Below are 18,623 nucleotides of genomic sequence, written 5' to 3'. Positions count from 1 at the left end.
TTATTATACGGCCATTAGCGAGTTCTTAAGAATATTATGCAATTTTTTTTTTACGTAAGTGGAACAAAAATCACAAACAGCATTTCGGATATACCTTGCTAACGCAGGTGGCAGGTAGCTGACAATATTTGAAATGTCCACTGTTCAGTAGCTTGACTTGACACTAGACGACGCGACACGCAAATAACCGCTGGAAAATGGAAATGCACATACAGTCCGCAACATATAAAATAAATGCCTTAAGCAAAAGTAATTAAGAATTGGAGTTCAAAAGGCAAAACTAGTAATTAAATAATAAGTATATTATTTATTCCGAATAAAACCGGAATAAAATTAGACAAGCGTTATAAATAATTATTTAGCACAATAAATGTTCCCTTCGCGCTTTATTTATACCGACCGCAATTCGGCAAATGCCGTAACCGACCGGCAGACAAGGTAGGACGGTGCTGACGCCGGGAACGACCAGCGTCGAGGTGAAGGTGCTCGAAACCACCGACCAAGAAGTTACAGTCACTGCGGTTGCAAAAATGTTCCAGAATTGTTAGAAGAATCGTTTGCCCCGCTGCTGTTTCCCAATACCGGCGAGTTCATTCTCATCATCAATCGACGACGAAATGCCAAATGGTAATTGACGGGATGGGCGTGTCAGACCTCGGCTCCTCGGTTTAATTAAATGCGTAAAACATTTCTGAATTGAGGTAGACTGGTGTGCGAAGTTTTGGATGTTTGCGAAGGCTGTTTATATTTTTGATTCGAGTTCATAGTAGACACACACCCATGTTATAACTTCTATTTGACCGTGACTGTCGAGAGTGTGTTCTTGACTTTTTAGTGTTTTACTCGTCTGCAAACACCTCAGTCCAGTCTTTCCAAAAGTCCCCAAGCTACAGATTGCGGACAGATTGACTTTAAGTGTTTCTCCATTCGGTTTAAATCGACCTAAGAAAATAGTGTCGCCAGTCGCCCGCAACAGGTAATACATACCGTACGTCGTATAATAGTAAAATCAACAAAAGTAAATGCCTTATTAGTGTCGTCAACAAGTTCCTTTCAGCGCAAGTTATTGTGGGTTGATTCGACACAAAAGCCACGCATCAATTTTCGCTTCTTCTTAATTCTCCCCGTGAATAGAATCAACGACATCCGCAATTGACGTACGGCTGGATGCTATATAATTTCAACTGATTACCTGTTGCTGCTGCTGATCATCACGACTCCTTTTCACCGTCTTCCCTTGAAAATCTAAATTTACAAATCTGATATCTCTAACGTACGTCTCCGCATTTGTCACAAATTGATACACTCCGGCTCAAGGCAAATTTGAACTCCGCCGCTCTCGATTATACCCCCGTCCGCCGTCCGCCGACTTGAAATTGATCGACATTTCCCATGTTGGCAGACATTCAGCTTCCGATTGAGAGACTCTCAGGTCGAGTCTACAAGTCCGTCAAGATCCCCCTAAGAAAACTCGTCAACTTGTTCAAGATGCCACCAAGAACACCACCGCCTCATCGACGTTTCCGTGTCCCAGCACCTGGAAATCATCCGCCTCGCCCGAGACCCAACGGCTACCCTCCGCTGGTGGTCACGCTCATTTTCTTCGTCGTTTTCAGTTACGTCGCCGTCATGGTGGCCTCGCCCAGTCCGTACAGGCACTGCCCGACCAGCGACGAGATGAACCACTGCTTCACTCGTCTCCCGAAAAATTCCAAGTTCGTCAAGCAGGTCTGCAAAGGCCTGGAAGCTGCCAGGACCAACCCCATCGCCTTGGTAAGTCTAAAATCTAAATTTTTATGTAATCAACGCTAAATTATAACAATTTTGTGAGCAGGAGGTGTCTAACAAGACGTCAAAGTCGACTGCTACTGTCGAAACAACTGGGAAACCCAAGCAAATTTTATTATGGACAACTTTCTTCCGCTGGGACGATTTCCGCTTCGGTTTGGGTCGTGAGCCGTTCATGGCCGCCGGCTGTCGCTACACCAACTGCCTGACGACGACCGACAAGAGTCTGGCCAACGACAGTGACGCCCTCATCTTCCACCCCAACGATTTCGACGTCGACAATTTGCCCCGGCACCGTCTGGCCGCCCAGCGCTACGTTTTCCTCTACTACGAAGCGATGGCCAGCGAACGGGAGCGGCTGTCCGTCTTCACCGAGCCGCTGAAAAATTACTTTAACTGGACCATGACCCACCGTCGCGATTCCGACATTTTTTCCAGCCATCCGTACGGCAGCCTCCGCCGCAAATCGACTTCCGTCGTGTCCAACGTTCTGCCCCGGCCGCTGCCGGAAGGTGAGATTCCGCCGGATCCCATTAAAATGTTCGACACCTTTTTGCATCCCAAGGTGCTGGGCAACAAGACCAAACTGGTGGCCTGGTTCAATTCCAACTGCGACACTCTGGGCGGACGGGAGAAATACTTCCGCGAAATGGCCCAGTACACGCCGATCGACACTTACGGCGCTTGCGGGCATTTGAAATGCGATCCGGCCGAGGGGACCCACTGCGACAAGCTCCTGGGCAACTACAAGTTCTACATCGCCGCCGAGAATTCCCTGTGCGCCGATTACGTCACCGAGAAATTCTACCGCGCTCTGGAAGCCGACGTCGTCCCCATCGTTTACGGCGGTGCGGATTACTCCGCCTTCGCTCCGGCCCATTCCTACATCAACACGGCCGATTTCGCCTCGCCAAAGGCCCTGGCCGAATACCTCTACGTCCTGGACACTAATCCTGGACTGTATTCGAAATATTTCGACTGGAAAAAGGACTGGGAGGTCATCCGCTTTCCGCCCAACGGCTGGTGCGACCTCTGCGAGAAGCTCAACCGCCCGGAAGAGCCGGCCAAGAGCTACGAAGATATCGGCACTTGGTTTTACGACAAGGTTCCTTGTCTTCCCGGCAGTTCACTTAAAAATCTGTACGGGGAAAAGTAAAAACGAGAAAATTAATTCTATTATTCCAGTGAATTTAATCAAGAATTTGCTGTATTTATTTATTTAGTGCATTTAATGAGACAAAGAATTGGCCTTCCAATTCCGCTTTTATTTTTCGTTTGGTTTCTTTGTTTTTCCTAAATTACTGTCTCTCATTCAAAATTTAATTCATTCATGTTTAATTGTTTATACAGTTTTTGTTATTTTGGTAGAAGCGGGATGGAGATTATGGGAAGGGGGTTAGGAGGTAGCATAATGGTTTATTCATTTATTTGTAATTCATTTGTATGTCCCAAATATTAAAACTTTTATTTAAACTACGGGGTAAATTGGAATGAGTAGCGGACACGAAACAAAAATTCGGCCGTTGATTTCTCTAAAATCTTTAACGCTACCGGTACTCAGTAACTTAATATAAATATTGGAATGATGTAGAATTTTGCTGGCAAAATTATGAGGCCAGATTTAGCTAGAAAAAATATTCTCTTATTTTCATACTTCTCTATGCGTAACCTAATGTAAGAATAGGAGCTGGACAAGTTGTTTGCAACTGTTATGGTATTGGTTCAATCGGATTTTGCTGGAAGGATAGCACTTGTGATTTCTCGTGGCTTTCATAACGCCTTTTTCTCTTGAACTGTTTTTTCCTCTATTCAGCTATTCCTTTTCTGACATCTCTATGTATTCAACTTAAATTATGAGAGCTCGCCAATTTTATTGATGTGTTGCTGGTAAAATTAAAATTGCTGATGGACTTAGCGTCCGAGATCAGATTCTGCTGGAAGAGCGGACCATTAATTCCTCTTCTCTATAGTTGGTAGTGCTATTGAATCATTGTTGATGTATTTACCTTGACCTTTCACATATATTCAATGTCCTATTAGATTATCGTCTAAATAAATGTTGAAGAAAACCCATTGAGAATTTATGTTTCATTTTTTTTTACAGAGACGGAATAAAACATAATTTCCAGTTTAATTAAGAGGTTTTTTTATTTTTATTTTCAGTCAATTAATTCAAGCAGTTACCGTTGCAACAAATCCAGCTCATAAATAAACACAAGAATTAAGCAATAGCGTCATAAAATTATTTAAAAGGACATTGGTCAACAACGATCAAAGGATTTCTATAGGGTGGAATACGGGTAGTTCATTTGCTTATGTTAACATCAGGCTCTATTTACCGACCGCAATTTGGCAAATGCCGTAACCGGCCGGCAGACACGGCAGGACGGTGCTGACGCCGGGAATGGCCAGCGTCGAGGTGAAGGTGCTCGAAATGACCGACCAGGTAGTAATAGTCACTCCAGTCGCAAAGGCGTTCCAATTGAAAAATCGCTTATCACGGAACTGCGGATTACCGTTCGAGTCGTTGGAATTCTCTTCAATCGACGAAGAAATGCCAAACGGCGACTCACGGCCGTTACGGGCCAATCCAGTGCTGGGCTCAGCAGTTGGCATCACGCTAAATAAATTCAATAATATTCAAAATTGCTCTGCTAAACGAAAGGGATTGATTCAAACTCACATGCGAACTTCGCTGGGGATGATTGGGTATTGGGCCCCAATATCTTCGCCTTGCTCGTCGTTGTACTCGGCGAAGCGTCTCCGGCGTCCGTTACAAGCGACCGGATTGGGCGACAAATTCGAAATGGCCACGCACGTCGTGACGCTCAGAGCAGTGCAGGTGGACGTGATGGTAAAGGTAACAGTTTTCAATAAAGGATTGCCAATGGAAGTTCCCGAAAAAAATCGAATTTCTTCGCCATCCTCAACCGGAGGTTGGAATTCTTCCGGCAAAGGTTCGTAACCCTTAACTCTCGCCTGAGCGTTATTGACGTACCTGTTAGCCTGGCCCATGTAAGGATATTGGCCCTGAATTTAACAATTATTAATTTAAAACTGCGATAGAAAGTTTTGAATTGAATTAACCGGACCATGTAATTATTGAAATACATGGGATGCGGATGCTGGGCGAATGGAGACATCCAGGGATGTCCCATCATCATCCGGGGGTGGTAATATTGTTGGTGAGACATGGCCACGCAAATGGACAGCAAGATAAGGGCCAACTTCATTTTTAATTCTATCAATATCAAATTTAAAAAATTAGACTTAAATCAGCATAGACAAATTGATCCAAATCTTACTGAATTATTATAAGAAAGTGAATGTATAAGAAATACAGTTGTGTTATAGAGAAAGGCGAAGCAACTGTGACTTTCCACTGACCTGCGACAAATCATTTTATACTTTTGATCAGCCTTCCGTTAGGTGTTCCATCTATAACCGTGTGATGTTGGCCAGCATCGAATCGTTTGTTTGTTTCCACCCAAAATTAAGCTATACAGGATCTGACTGTATATTTTCCCATCACCCAACTTGAGCTTCAAGTTATAATACCTCGAGTTGCAATATAAGAGCAAATAAAACATTATTCACGAGATGGGAAAAAATAACCGATGTGTGCGGAGGTGATTCAGGACTCTTTTGGAGATTTTTGCCCGATAACTTCGTCTCGTCAGACTGTTGCGTAACGGGGCTCGACGGTGGTGCCCAAATATGTTTGAAATTTTTATTGGCTCAGGCTAGCCACCCATTAAGAAGCGAATTGTTGCCATGAAATTTTTTTTTATTTTACTAAAGTTATCGGCTGATTAAATTAAGAATCTAGAAAAAGATTTTCTTCGTAGAAAATCTGGCCTATTAATTATATTACTAAATTGCAATAAAAACAAAACCGGATATGAATGATAAAATATTTTGGTTTGAATTAATTTCAGTTAGGTCATACCCCAATGTGACCATGACTCTTGAAGTGCCGGTTTGTTTGCAAACTTGTCTTTGGTGAATACAACAGAAAATATCTTCTAAAAGTTATTTTAAAAACTTGTCGTGCGTCATCAAACTCTCGTGTTTCTTCTTCGGGTTTGTTTGCCAGCGTGAACTATGTGACAATTCATCATGATGATAACAAACTCTAAATGGTACAAGATTCATTGAAATGTCGTTCACCTGTTGCGGATGGCGCAATCGCCTCCTCCCGCCTCATCACGAGGGTGGGAACAACCGCGGTATCCCGTCGGTCAAGCGCTTTTCGGCGTTGATTCAGTACGCAACGGCGCATGAGCACGCCAAGTCACCGCCCGGAAACAATCGCTATATGGCATGTAACATTTTTATTTTATTCAAATTAATTAAAATTTACATTGACAAAAAAAATTTAACGACGACGCTTGCGCAAATTATTCATCAACATGGAATCTTCCTTAAAGAGATTAAAACAAGTTTGCAGAAGACAATCAACTCTGAATTTCAAGAAAATTGCTATGCTCGTAGTTTTATTATTTCTCAAGATGACGGTCATCGTCCACCTACGGCCGGAACGCGCCGAACGCAGCGGAAACAAACAAGACGATTCAATCGACAATTTTGTTATTCCTAATAGAACCGCAAACGTAACAAAAATTAGTAATCGATACAAATCAATTTTGATATGGAACAGTCCGGACCGGATCGAGACTTCCGCTTTTGGTATTGGACACAAGCCTTTCATCCGCAACGGATGCCAAGTGTCCGATTGCGTCATCTTCGATAACGAAACAGCTTTACCCCTAAAAGAATACGACGCCATTGTCATGAACATGCACGTCATTTGGTTAACCGAATTCCCATATTTCAAAAGGCAGCAGCACCAGCGCTTCATCTTCATGACGCAAGAGTCGCCGGCTTCCATGTTATTCCTCCGAGTCCAGAATCTGAGAAATTATTTCAACTGGACCATGAGCTACAGAAGAAATTCCGACATTCAATTTCGGTACGGGCGGATCCTTCCGGGCCCATCGGCTCCCAAAACTCGAGCGGAAACGAGGAAATTAATTAAATCGACTCGTCAATCATCAGCCAAGAATTACGCCGCCAATAAAATTCACTTGGCAGTTTGGATGGCGTCTCATTGCGAAACTCCCAGTTTACGGGAAACTTACGTCCGCCAACTGAGTAAATTTATTCCGGTCGACGTTTACGGTGGATGCGGTAATTTCAGTTGCATCCGCAACGACTCCCATTGGCTGTCAGACCCCAAATGCTACGACATGATGGAAGTAAAATACAAATTCTATTTGTCATTTGAGAATTCCATTTGCGAAGATTACGTCACGGAGAAATTTTTTGAAATTATGAATCACGATATTATTCCGGTGGTTTACGGCGGAGCCAATTACAGTCGGATCGCACCTCCTCACTCGTACATCGACGCCTTGCAATTCACACCAGAGACGCTGGCCCAGTACCTCAAAGTCCTCGACGCCAACGACCAATTGTACAACGAATATTTCTGGTGGAAGGGCCACTACGCGGTGGAATCCGGAGTGGAACAAATGGCTCGACACGGTTTCTGCGACTTGTGCAAGAAACTCCATCAAGATGAAGGCGTCGTCAAATTTTACCCTCAACTGGTGTCGGAATGGGACCCTAAAAAGAGATGCAAATATTTCGATTCATGGGAGACGCAATCTTAAAATTCATTCTGCCATTCGTATTAAATTAATGTGTACCCCGACTAGAATAACTGAATCAGAAATTTAAAGCGGATTAGAGTATATAAGAGACCCACCCAAATAACTTCCGTTTCCACCTTGTTGGTCTGATGTGCTGGGGCGCGTGATTCAATTGAGCGTACAAGACCACCGCCGATTTCATCGAGTCCTATCCTATCATTCAAAAGCTCCATTACTCGATCTAATACCATTTGTGTACAGCTTGACAAACAACTAATCCCTATAGATGATTGCGATGACTGACGAGTGTCTACCTGCCTATTTTGTGTGTTGATTTGAGTTTTGTTGTATCGCCACGCGCGTTATTCAAATTGTGCGATTGAGTTGGGGGCAATAAAAGCGTCGAGTTCGTGAAAAGAGTCGAGGAACCCGTGTGGAATAATCTGTCAACGTCGGTATACGAAGGATAGGTAGACAATCTAGAAGCCACTTACATCGACACAAAGTCTCGCGTATTTACCAATTATTCTGCGACTAATTTCATCTACACACAACTGTTTTGTTACGAGCTATATATTCAGCGAAATAAAATCACCTTCTTTTTTAAAAAATGCGCTCGAGAATACACGACAACGTATTGATTAACAGAGTTGTTGACATCTACGACGCTGAAGGGCATTGGCTATAGAGCACTCGGTGACGCACTTGTCTTGTTAACAACGAGATTGTGATTGTGGCCTACCTTGTACTGTTGGAGAAGAGTCGAGCAACCCGTGTGGAATAATCATTCGACTTCGGCCCCTATACGAAGGATCTGGATCGTTACGTTGAATGATTAACGATTAGATTTCACAAAAGCACTATCACGTTTAATTAGGACTGATCGACTGACTGGCCCATTTTCAAAAAACACCCCCCATACTTTTTTAGGGGTAGGGGAGATCTAGTTTAACTATCGAACTATTCAACGGTAGTTTTCCCATGGGCACACCCCTTTTTATTCAACTTAAAAAATCCCATAAAAAAGCTATGGTAGCTATGAGGTTCCAGGAAATTTCAGGTAGCTTACTACACCCCTCATTTAGCTTATACTCAAGGGAAAACCTACGAACTGCTGGGGGGGTTGGTGACATTATTTTTCTCGTTGATCATATAAACAAAATTACATCAACTATAACCATTTTATTTCCCCTTTGATCACACCGTGTTATTTTATTCTCTCTGTCGTCATTCTGTTTTGCTGGTGTCCTGTGTTTATTCAAAATCCACTTGACAGTCTCAGCATTTGTTTGTTTCAGGTCTGGAAAGTTGAACGAACCCTTGACAATTGTAAATATCACCATGACCGCTATACTCTTGAAAAGTCTAGACACAAAATTTTACTCTGAGTCACATAATAAATCAATTGCATTTTACTTTATTGATTAACAGATAAATAAAAAGTCGTAATAGTTGATTTCACGTTTATTACAATTCATTCTATGGAGCTGTAATTTTTACAGCAACCAAATCAATTCATTTAAAAATTATGCTATTAAAATTAATTTCAAAGTGATGAGATCCACTCGGGATCAGTTCAGGCGCACTGTCGGCTGTCGTCGCCCCAATCGGACGCCATTTCCGCGTACGATTTAAATTCAGAGTCTTCGTGCAGCTTTTGACACAAATCGCAGAAGCCGTGACGGGACATGTCCTCGACGCTGGACTCGACCCGGAAGTGATCCTTCCACCAGAAATATTCCTCGTAGAGCGTCTCGTTGGCGTCGAGCAATTTCAGGTAGTCGGCCAACTCTTTGGGTTTGAATTTTCCCGCGTGAATGTACGAATGCGGCGGAGCGTGTCTGGCGTAATCGGCGGCCCCGTACACGATCGGAATGATGTCGTGATCCATCACTTTGAAGAATTTCTCGGTGACGTAATCCTTGCAGAGGGAATTCTCGAACGATAAGTAGAATTTGTAGTCGGACTGCAACATGTCGTAACATTGCGGATCGGAGCTGTGCAGGACGTGGGTGGGGCAGCTGAAATTGCCGCATCCGCCGTAGATATCGACGTCCATGTACTTGTTGAGCTCCTTGGCGTACAATTCTCTCATGCTGTGCGTCCAGCAGTGGGACACCATCCAGGCGATTTTCTTCGTCTTTTGGCGGAAGGCGGATCTCGGCCGGAAGGATTTACGGGATTTCTTCCGGAGGCGAAGGATTTGCTCCGGACTGAGACGAGATGATTTCTTCGGAATGATCCGGCCGTAAAGCAGAGGGATATCAGAATCCAGCGCATACGTCATGGTCCAGTTGAAGAAATGGACGAATCGGGTCATGTTGTAATGGGATCTCAACGCCGGAGGGGATTCTTGCGTGAAAAAGACCAGCCGCTGGTTAGGATTGCGTCCGGATTCAAATTCCGGCATGGCCATATCTTCTTTGGAGAGGAATTCGTCGTTGAAGACGACGACGATGGCGTCATAATAATCCAGCGGATGTTCCCAGCGATCGGTGAAAATTTCACACTGGGTAAAAGCGCAGCGCTTCCGGGCGAAAACGTCCTGACCAACGCCAAAGGCTCGCACTTCTTTTCTCTGCGATGCGTTCCAAAGTAAAATTTTCTTGACCGGGTAATTATTAATATCTTTCGGGATAATAATGTTGTTGGTGTTGCATTTGCGATCGTCTTCTAATACGGCTGGTGGAAAAGTGAATCGCCAGTAAATCCAAATAAAAATGACAGCCAGGAATGTGAATAATTCTAACGAGAATCTCAGCCTTCTGCTAATGTCCATTAAAAATCTCGTCCCTCCCTGAAATAAATCACGGATGATTCAATTAAAATATGAATTTAAATTTTTTAGCCTAAATAAGTAAATAGTGAAATTACCTTTTTATGAATGAAGTTTGACTGCACCTCTTTTGCCTGGGATTTATGGTTGGAAGTGAAGCCTTTAACTTGATTAAAAACAAATCGGGAACGAATTTTCCCCATAACCTTCCGGCACGAAGACACAATCAAGGCAATGAGCGTTCGCAATTTTTTCCTAAACAACATCTTTACATTTAAAGATAAATTATTTCCAATTTTTAAATGAATAAAAGGTGTTGATGGTACTTACAGTTGGCGTCTCTACTATCGCGAGCGCTGTAGACGATTGTCGACGGCGCATGAGTATACCAGGTACCGTCTGCAAATGCCTAAGGCCACACACATGTTTATTCTGTTTTCCTGTAACAACGGATTTTTTAACCTAACGACGGCGCATATGAGGGTTTGACAGATATCACAATATGATAGCACAATCACAGATAATTAATTTTTGAACCGGAAATTCGAATAGCTTTATATCGTTTGTATTTATAAGCAATTTAGATGCGATAGATGGTACATCTTTAAAATAATTCAATATTGTAGATTGAGAATTCAGTCACTTGTCGTAAATGCGCAACCCGTAGATGAGATATTCGTAGACTTTAAGCTGATAATCTTTGACGTAATGGAAGGCGACTGCATAGGGCGAACAGCAGTTCATGTCCTATATTAAATTAAATAAAACAGAATTAAACTAAATGTAATGACAAGAACAATAAATGAATGAATGTACCTGTTTGAGAGGGTAGTACGAAAATTCCCTTAGGTACCAAAATCCAGGATTTTTCAGGTGTCCGCATATCATGTCTTCCAAACTCCACGGCAGGAAGCGCTCGACTTTATTCTCATCGCGGGAATCAACTGTCGTCACGTTCAATTCTTCCAGGCAAATTCCTATTGAAAAAAAATGAGTTTGATATTAATTTATTCAATAAAATACAGCTGTTATTCATGTGTATACGTACCCAAATTAAGATCCTCTGCTCCCTCGTGATTGAGAACACATTGACTGCCGGAAGTAGAATTGCTCTTGAACTCGACGAAACGGCGGATGGCTTCCTTGGTTAAAACATAACCGGAACCACCGGACATGAACCCCTGCCGGACCTTGGGATGTTCGTATTTGAATCCCAAGTGAAGCGACATCGAAGCGTTGAAAGACGATAAGAGATGGCGCATGTTTTCCATCACTGCGTACCTGCAATAATATTGAAAATTAAATTTCGAATTGTAATAAAATAACAAAATGAATAAGAAAATAGTAATAGTAAATTTACGTGTCGTCGTCGGCCTTGTAGAACCATTCTGCGTCATCCAAATGATGTCGATAAAGATATTTCAGAGCCTCTTGAGTCTTGCCCCACAAATTTGCATAAGTGTCGTTCACAGGAAGTGGAATAGCTTCCGGTAAGATGTCGTCTTCCAATCAATTAATAAAATAGTGATAGATAAATCATATTTAAAAACAAGTTAAAAGGCTTAATTTATACCTTGAGTGGAGCTCATGAACAATAATTTGTCGCATCTCCTGCCCCACGTCTGCTTGATCAACTGCGCTCTCGAATGCGTTTTGGGTGACGTGATGACCCAACACAAAATTCGGTTGCGCTTATTCAATTCTTCAGAAGGTGTGGATGAGAAAACTTGTCGACTGGGCCAGTTAATATCTGGCGCATTAATTATTGCTCGCGTACGATCTTCACTTAAAATTTGATTAGATGTGTAAAACAAGAACACAGAGGTCGGTGGCGTCAGTAATAATAAAGTAGTTAAACTGCCGAGTACAAACCCAATCAGGAATCTCTTGGAGACGAGAATACACAGACACAATCTTCTTTGATAAATTCGAAATAAATTTCTTCTGAATATTATTGAAGTCATCTCGTACCCAAAATGGCCCATTAAATACCTGCGATATCACACCGAGCTGTACATCATTTTTTAAATGATTTAGCGGGGGAAATAAATCACAACAGTTGAAGTAAAAAATAAAATAAATTGAATTGGTTTGATGGGTGGAGCGTAAAGTATATCCTGGCGTCAAGAGAAAACAGCAGGTGTGTATTAGCGCTCAATTCGCCTTGAAACCAAGTGTAGCTTTAAACCCAAATGTACTTGACCGGTTATAACTTTATGCGTGTCACCTGCTTTATAGCCGTATGAAAACATACTCAAAATCAACACGTCCAAAAATGGTTTTAATACTCAAGGAACTACACAAGAGTTTTTGTACCAGCCACAGCCAAGAGTTTCCTTCAATAAACACTGAACATTTAAACATTCATGGTCAAGTGTTGGGCGTTGTTGGGGGTTAGACTGACTTGGAGGAGCTCAAGATACACACAAGTGCCTCGGAGCGGGGGCTATACTAACAGTGATTTCATCCACTTCAACGCGTTTTTATTATGAGATGAGAATAAATTTAATGCTATTTATTTCAAGTCCTTTTAATTTGCCAAAGCATATGCAAGTCCCATGTAAACGCTACGTTAAATAGAGTTCCTGTTTGAAATTGTGATGATGTGATATTTTCAAAATGTCCGAATCATCTTGGCACACATCCGCAATTTGTCTGCTTCTGCTGTTTGTTTGTATTAACCTTGTAGAGTTTGGCGGGGTAGTTGGACATGCGCCTTGGTAATTTCATAAATTATGTAATCATGTAATCATGACCTTTTTCTACAGTTTTCATTTTGGGGTGAAAACAGCCAGGACTGATGTCGAACTATATAAAGCGTTGTGGCAGGTCAGTAAATTGTCACAGATGGTTTAACATCCATCCGTTCTACCTGCACTTCGCTATAAGACTTTTTCTTTTAAAAAATTTTAATTAAGTTAATTCTTCCACGGCTATAATTTTCAAGTTGAAATTAAAAATGAAGCTGGCCATTATTTTCTTGTCCATTTGTGTGGCCATGTCTCACCAACAATATTACCACCCCCGGATGATGATGGGCTATCCCTGGATGTCTCCATTCGCCCAGTATCCCATGTATTTCAATAATTACATGGTAAAGTTTAACAAGACTGATTGTTCATTTCTATTATTATTGAGCACTATTGGATTTTATTTCATGTTTATGCTACTATAGGAGGACCCATACATGAGCCAGCGTGAGGACGTGTATGATACTGAAGACGTTCAGGGGAGAGTTAAGGGCTCGTTTCAACAAAGAGGAGAAAATCGATTTTTATCAGGAAGTGGATCAACTTCCATTGGAAATCCCCTGTTGAAAACTGTTACCTTTACCATCACGTCCACCTGCACTGCCCTGAGCGTCACGACGTGCGTGGCCATTTCGAATTTGTCGCCCAATCCGGTCGCTTGTAACGGACGCCGGAGACGCTTCGCCGAGTACAACGACGAGCAAGGCGAAGACATTGGGGCCCAATATCCAATCATCCCCAGCGAAGTTCGCATGTGAGTTTCAATTTTCAATTCAATGAAAGATCTCAGCATCCTGAATAATAATTTAAAATTATTAGCGTGATGCCAACCGAGGAGCCGAGTTCAGGACTGACACACAAATCCCGTCAATTACCATTTGGCATTTCTTCGTCGATTGATGATGAGAATGAACTCGCCGGTATCGGGAAACAACAGCGGGGCAAACGATTTCTCCAGCAATTCTGGAACGCTTTTGCTACTGGAGTAACGTCGACTAGCTGGTCGGTGGTTTCCAGTACCTTCACTTCGACCCTGGCCATTCCTGGTGTTAGCACCGTCCTGCCGTGTCTGCCGGCCGGTTATGGCATTTGCCAAATTGCGGTTGGCAAGTAAAGGGAAATGCTTTTTTAAAAATTATTGATTGTTTTTTAATATTTGAGGAATCAGTAGAGTTATCATATAAGGCGTCAGCTTATGATAAAGCAATTTGAATTGTCTTATGTATTTGCTTCTGTTTCCATGTTTGCCTAGCGCGTATTGTTGATAGGTTAGTCCAAGTTATTCTGTGTATTCTTTATTATTCAATAAACATATTTCATGCAGTTTAACAGTTTAACACCCAATTTCCACAGCTGTTACAACAAACATTTTGGGTAAGGTGTGAAGGTTAAAACCTTGTTATTTGACTTACAAGTGAATAAGTAGACTCTAACGTTTCGATCTAGTCATCTCCTTGCTCATCATGGGGTACTGCCAAGTGTCAAGGGCCTTTCGCACTTGGTTAAGCCACTCCCCAAGAAGGCGGGGCTCATTAAAAAAAGAAAGATCCAAATTTTTGTCATGCGCATTTCCCAGAAGGAAGACGACAGCATGGAATCGGATCCAGTGATTTTTATCTTAGTAATCCAACGTCATGTACTAACAAAAGTGAAGTATTTTTAACTGCTGGACTATAGATAAAGATTGTCAACTCCTCTCAATAAATATGCGATTGCCAGTTATTCGCTTTCTATTGAAAAGGAAATTCCAGGAGAGATTTAAATTGACGCTACTGATTTTAACGTTAGGAGGAATTATTATTTTCTTTTGGTTTACAGACTTTCCAGGTACGTTTTATTAAAAGATTTTAGATTTCAACTAATAACTGCTGGAAACAATTTTTGATTCGCTTATTTCTTATTTACAGATAGCACCAAATCTGAGTCGTCTGTCGTAACAGAAAATGAACGTCTTTTCAAACCGAATAAAGGTTTAAACATTTTCTTTATCGAGACGTCGGGTCGATCTTGCCTGACTGCCCGTCAGGCGTGCGGGATTGAATCGGCCGCTAGAGAAAATCCAAAGGCAACCATCACGATGTACATGGAGAAGAATCCAATAGTCAACCTGCCAATAATTGATAACACCCATAAGAGAAAAGTTGAATGTGATATCACTGGCGCGTTATTCAAACAATTCCAGAATATTCGAATTATCAGGGAAGATTTGCTGGACTATTTAGAAGGAACTCCATTCTGGGAATTTTACCGGACTGGCCCATTTAACAAGTCGACCAATCCGCTGGTTCACCGGAGTGATGTAATCCGCGTAGCTTTGCTGTGGAAGATTGGCGGAGTCTATTTGGATTTGGATTGTATTGTCATGCGTCCGCTGGATAGTCTGAACAACACAGTTGGAACTGTTCGAGATTTCATACCCAATTGGGTTGAGAATGGCGTTATGGCCTTCACCTCTGGACATCCGTTTCTATACTTTCTCATGAAGTCGATGATATTGGCCTTCCGGTCGGATAATTATTTGAGTCTCGGTCCGCCTGCCCTGACGGAAGCCATTCTCGAATTTTGCAACCGGAATGACTTGCCAGCAAATAAATGGTTGCCCTGCTGGCGGAATTCATCCATTTTTATTCAACCAGCGGATTCCTTCTACGCCATCGGCAGTGGACGTGCGGATGCTTTCTATCAGTCTGAAGTCGATCCGGCTGACTGGGACAAACTTAAAAATAGTTTTCTCTCACACATTTATGATTCCGGTAGTGGACGGACGGTTCCTTTTGGTTCTCTGTACGCCCATTTGACTCGAAAATATTGCCCCCTCAATAGTCACAGAATGTTTTTGTGATGTACAAACTATACTGCCGCATATATTCCTACATTTAAATATCTGAATATGCTCGACCTTAATTTATGTCAGGATAAATGTGCATAAATGTCATTAGAGATTTATCGGACGTATCGAAATCCTGGAAGTAAAAATTATTTCGGGTGGTATGGAGACCGATGTCATACGTGGAAATACACACTTACATATAGATCTATTTTGTTTCAACAAGTGAATTAAGGAGACCAAAAGAATTATCAGCAAGTCATATTCTAGGTACTGCAATCGGTACGTCCTCACTCCGTGCTTTTCAGACGAGATTGGAAGGACCCACAGTTGAGAGGTTATGCGGCACAAATTTGTGACGTTTGTGACACTGAGTGTTGCTTGAAAGGGAGGGACAGACCTTTGCATAGAGAGCGGCTGAATCAATTCTCTCTTCTTGGAATTGGTTAATCTCATCCTGGTCTAACGTCCTCTAACGTCAAGGTTAGCATCAAGTCCTGCATTTATGGTGTCCCTTTGTGTCAGTGCTTAAAAAATACATCATACAGGTGGGGTCACACAGTTATGAATATACTTGACCGATCAACTGCTTTCTGTATAACATATAGGAAAAGCTCGAGGTGACTAAAGGAGATATCTACAGTATCTGTGTGGAGAGTGTTGATCATTGTGATTTCCAAATAAAAAAGGCTTCATAATAAGAGGCTTCGTGGATAATAGCCCACCGCTTAAGGATCCAGCAGAAAGCCTGCTGTGTAGCTATAGCTACCACATATGGTTAGGAAATGTTTGTTTGGCATTCGATAACTCGTCAAGCACCATGTCATACTAATGTATAAAAGCTCGGTCGTTTTATCAAGGAGAAGACATTACTGTATTCGATCGTCTTGCCTCTTGTCACAGTCTCAGTGATCCAAAGCGATACCCAGCAGCAGCACAGTTTCTTTTCAAGGTATTTTTTTTTATCTTGTTTGCGCTTGTTTGATTTTTGTGCCGTATGGACTTGCTTTTTATAATAGTCAAAACTGTTTGAACATTGGTTAACATATGAAATTGACTTCAAATCCGATTTATGTATTGGGTCTAGCCAATCAATTCATACTTTCATACTTTATTTTTCATCTTGTATGTACTATACACAGGGCTATAAAATGAAGTTTGCCCTGATCTTCCTGTCCGTTTTCGTGGCCATTTCTCATCAGCAATATTATCGCAGTCCGCGTATGATGTTTGCGTTTCCTTGGCTGGCAGTGCCCCAACAACCCGCGTTCTATTACAATTATTACAACGCAATGGTAGGTCTATATAGCCAAAGCAGATACAGAATATAGCTGTGAATGGTTCTTATATGTTGTATCTCCTGCTACATCTGTTTGATCTAGGCCTATTTATATATGATGTTTAATTTACATAACACACATTTTTTTTTGAATTTTTCGATATTTTAAAATTTAGAATGAAGAGGCAATCTATCCTGGCAGCACAATTGATTTACATAGTCGCAACGGCATCGACGATGAGGAGGGAGAAGAATTTGCGGATACCCAGTCAAGGATCAATGGAATCAGCCGCTACCGGCCTCGACCTTCTTTCCAAGACCAGCAGAATGCCCGTTTTTTATTCAACTTATTCGCCACCACTACAGGCACTTTCAATAACCCGCTATTGAAAACGGCGACGTTTACCTCCACGCAAACTTTGTCTCTCACCTCTGTCGTTAATTGTGTGCCAGCATTTCAAGTGGCAGCTGTTCCAGTTAACTGTCGCCGCAAGAGAAATGACGACAACGACGATTTGGACTCCATCACTCCCTCTGAAACCTTAAAGTAATTTGTCACTTAATTTACATGAACTTCCTTGAGAAGGAAATGCCTAAATAATAAATAATTTTCTTTAGATTGATGATAACATCTCTTCCGTCCTCAGATGATGCCAGCAGTAGTAAAACTAGCAATGGCGAATTAGTTTCATCTAGAGATGAGGTTGTTATAAACGATGGCAAAATTTTAACAGCTGAACATAATTTGCGAGGAAAACGATTTTTCGTCAACAAAAACCAATTTGTAGTATCTACAGTCGTTACAACATTTGCATTTGTAAACTCAACAATTACAAGGACCGTGAATCTAATTACTCCACCCCCAGCTGCCCAATGTGATGCTGCGGCCGCCGCTACAGCCTGCGCCTGTTTACCCTCAGGCTTTGTTGTCTGCCCTCCTACTGGTTAAACAATCTAAAAAAAATAAGCTGGATAGTGGATACTCGAAGCAGTTTTATCAGAGACTGGTTTAATATTGCAATTAAAAACAGAAATTTACCTAGTGTCTGTTCCATAGAGAGTTACAATATTTCAAACGTAGATGATGCACCATGTTTAGCTTACTAAAATGTTTAAGTATAATTCTGGGATACATGTACTATTCGAATTGGGCTTTGATTTTTTAATAAACCTGCATAATTTGATTATTATTTAGAAAATCTTTGTTTTTTAGAAAATGGAATTAACACGATAGAAAAATGAAACATAAACGGAGGTATTACTAACGAAAACAAAAACGTACAGAATGAATTTGGTAGGCCTACTATCTATTCGTGTCCATTTTTGTGCCCATTTTTCGAATGCCCCTTCGGTCCCGTCCGTACGGTAGATGAGTCGGAATGGCACGATTGAAGCTGTAAACAAAACAGACACAATTCAATGTTCAAAGGTCAATGTCAAAAACGGCTTTTTTTCATTTACAACAAACGTGAACTCTTTGAGCTGAACCTCCGGGTGCAGGATCATTCAGTGGTGGAATTTTGGGTCCTCCTACGGCGGCTGGATTCAG

General features: G+C 41.8%; 7 protein-coding genes across 8 annotated transcripts; 4 read left to right on the top strand and 3 right to left on the bottom strand.

Annotated features, from left to right (window-relative positions):
* Positions 1-365: 365 nt before the first annotated feature.
* On the bottom strand, positions 366-5,176 carry LOC124205650. 2 transcript variants are annotated; one of them, XM_046603108.1, is made up of 5 exons: positions 5,094-5,176; positions 4,881-5,029; positions 4,472-4,818; positions 4,124-4,408; positions 366-390 (listed from the first exon to the last, which is right to left on the bottom strand). In XM_046603108.1, the coding sequence occupies exons 2-5, from the start codon at positions 5,019-5,021 to the stop codon at positions 387-389; spliced, it is 777 nt and encodes a 258-aa protein (XP_046459064.1). In that variant the 5' UTR covers positions 5,022-5,029; positions 5,094-5,176; the 3' UTR covers positions 366-386. The 2 variants fall into 2 exon arrangements, with proteins under 2 accessions (XP_046459064.1, XP_046459062.1); XM_046603106.1 differs by lacking the exon at positions 366-390 and having other exon boundaries at positions 3,918-4,408.
* Positions 907-3,861, top strand: LOC124205649 (alpha-(1,3)-fucosyltransferase C-like). The gene is made up of 2 exons (XM_046603105.1): positions 907-1,773; positions 1,835-3,861. Exons 1-2 carry the CDS (start codon positions 1,393-1,395, stop codon positions 2,942-2,944), a joined length of 1,491 nt encoding a protein of 496 aa, XP_046459061.1. The 5' UTR covers positions 907-1,392; the 3' UTR covers positions 2,945-3,861.
* A 1,123-nt stretch (positions 5,177-6,299) lies between the features above and the next one.
* On the top strand, positions 6,300-7,463 carry LOC124203555 (alpha-(1,3)-fucosyltransferase C-like). The gene has a single exon (XM_046600226.1). The coding sequence runs from the start codon at positions 6,300-6,302 to the stop codon at positions 7,461-7,463; it is 1,164 nt and encodes a 387-aa protein (XP_046456182.1).
* A 1,458-nt stretch (positions 7,464-8,921) lies between these two features.
* LOC124205642 (alpha-(1,3)-fucosyltransferase C-like) lies at positions 8,922-10,560 on the bottom strand. Its single transcript, XM_046603094.1, has 2 exons — positions 10,317-10,560; positions 8,922-10,239 (listed from the first exon to the last, which is right to left on the bottom strand). Exons 1-2 carry the CDS (start codon positions 10,482-10,484, stop codon positions 9,019-9,021), a joined length of 1,389 nt encoding a protein of 462 aa, XP_046459050.1. The 5' UTR covers positions 10,485-10,560; the 3' UTR covers positions 8,922-9,018.
* Positions 10,561-10,768: 208 nt separating this feature from the next.
* LOC124205648 (glycoprotein-N-acetylgalactosamine 3-beta-galactosyltransferase 1-like) lies at positions 10,769-12,253 on the bottom strand. Its single transcript, XM_046603104.1, has 5 exons — positions 11,792-12,253; positions 11,579-11,720; positions 11,267-11,499; positions 11,035-11,195; positions 10,769-10,965 (listed from the first exon to the last, which is right to left on the bottom strand). The coding sequence occupies exons 1-5, from the start codon at positions 12,201-12,203 to the stop codon at positions 10,858-10,860; spliced, it is 1,056 nt and encodes a 351-aa protein (XP_046459060.1). The 5' UTR covers positions 12,204-12,253; the 3' UTR covers positions 10,769-10,857.
* A 701-nt stretch (positions 12,254-12,954) lies between these two features.
* LOC124203554 lies at positions 12,955-15,861 on the top strand. The gene is made up of 6 exons (XM_046600225.1): positions 12,955-13,047; positions 13,166-13,312; positions 13,394-13,722; positions 13,788-14,078; positions 14,710-14,795; positions 14,876-15,861. The coding sequence occupies exons 1-6, from the start codon at positions 12,970-12,972 to the stop codon at positions 15,808-15,810; spliced, it is 1,866 nt and encodes a 621-aa protein (XP_046456181.1). The 5' UTR covers positions 12,955-12,969; the 3' UTR covers positions 15,811-15,861.
* Positions 15,862-16,644: 783 nt separating this feature from the next.
* Positions 16,645-18,264, top strand: LOC124205646. Its single transcript, XM_046603103.1, has 4 exons — positions 16,645-16,747; positions 16,938-17,090; positions 17,251-17,621; positions 17,693-18,264. The coding sequence occupies exons 2-4, from the start codon at positions 16,947-16,949 to the stop codon at positions 18,021-18,023; spliced, it is 846 nt and encodes a 281-aa protein (XP_046459059.1). The 5' UTR covers positions 16,645-16,747; positions 16,938-16,946; the 3' UTR covers positions 18,024-18,264.
* The last annotated feature ends 359 nt before the right edge of the window (positions 18,265-18,623 follow it).

Source organism: Daphnia pulex, chromosome 10 (assembly GCF_021134715.1).
Source record: "Daphnia pulex isolate KAP4 chromosome 10, ASM2113471v1".
NCBI classification, from domain to species: domain Eukaryota; kingdom Metazoa; phylum Arthropoda; class Branchiopoda; order Diplostraca; family Daphniidae; genus Daphnia; species Daphnia pulex.
Note: the sequence above shows the minus strand (reverse complement) of the source record. Positions and strands in the feature narration are given on the sequence as shown.

Coding starts and splice junctions, on each gene's coding strand:
- LOC124205649 (XM_046603105.1), top strand. CDS start 1,393: ATGTTGGCAGACATTCAGCTTCCGATTGAGAGACTCTCAGGTCGAGTC. Junction 1,774..1,834: donor GGACCAACCCCATCGCCTTG/GTAAGTCTAAAA, acceptor TTTTGTGAGCAG/GAGGTGTCTAACAAGACGTC.
- LOC124205650 (XM_046603108.1), bottom strand. CDS start 5,021: ATGAAGTTGGCCCTTATCTTGCTGTCCATTTGCGTGGCCATGTCTCAC. Junction 4,819..4,880: donor TGTATTTCAATAATTACATG/GTCCGGTTAATT, acceptor TGTTAAATTCAG/GGCCAATATCCTTACATGGG. Junction 4,409..4,471: donor ATCCCCAGCGAAGTTCGCAT/GTGAGTTTGAAT, acceptor GAATTTATTTAG/CGTGATGCCAACTGCTGAGC.
- LOC124203555 (XM_046600226.1), top strand. CDS start 6,300: ATGACGGTCATCGTCCACCTACGGCCGGAACGCGCCGAACGCAGCGGA.
- LOC124205642 (XM_046603094.1), bottom strand. CDS start 10,484: ATGTTGTTTAGGAAAAAATTGCGAACGCTCATTGCCTTGATTGTGTCT. Junction 10,240..10,316: donor CAAACTTCATTCATAAAAAG/GTAATTTCACTA, acceptor GATTTATTTCAG/GGAGGGACGAGATTTTTAAT.
- LOC124205648 (XM_046603104.1), bottom strand. CDS start 12,203: ATGGGCCATTTTGGGTACGAGATGACTTCAATAATATTCAGAAGAAAT. Junction 11,500..11,578: donor TACAAGGCCGACGACGACAC/GTAAATTTACTA, acceptor ATATTATTGCAG/GTACGCAGTGATGGAAAACA. Junction 10,966..11,034: donor CGTACTACCCTCTCAAACAG/GTACATTCATTC, acceptor AATTTAATATAG/GACATGAACTGCTGTTCGCC.
- LOC124203554 (XM_046600225.1), top strand. CDS start 12,970: ATGACCTTTTTCTACAGTTTTCATTTTGGGGTGAAAACAGCCAGGACT. Junction 13,723..13,787: donor ATCCCCAGCGAAGTTCGCAT/GTGAGTTTCAAT, acceptor TAAAATTATTAG/CGTGATGCCAACCGAGGAGC. Junction 14,796..14,875: donor TTGGTTTACAGACTTTCCAG/GTACGTTTTATT, acceptor TCTTATTTACAG/ATAGCACCAAATCTGAGTCG.
- LOC124205646 (XM_046603103.1), top strand. CDS start 16,947: ATGAAGTTTGCCCTGATCTTCCTGTCCGTTTTCGTGGCCATTTCTCAT. Junction 17,091..17,250: donor ACAATTATTACAACGCAATG/GTAGGTCTATAT, acceptor TTTAAAATTTAG/AATGAAGAGGCAATCTATCC. Junction 17,622..17,692: donor ACTCCCTCTGAAACCTTAAA/GTAATTTGTCAC, acceptor AATTTTCTTTAG/ATTGATGATAACATCTCTTC.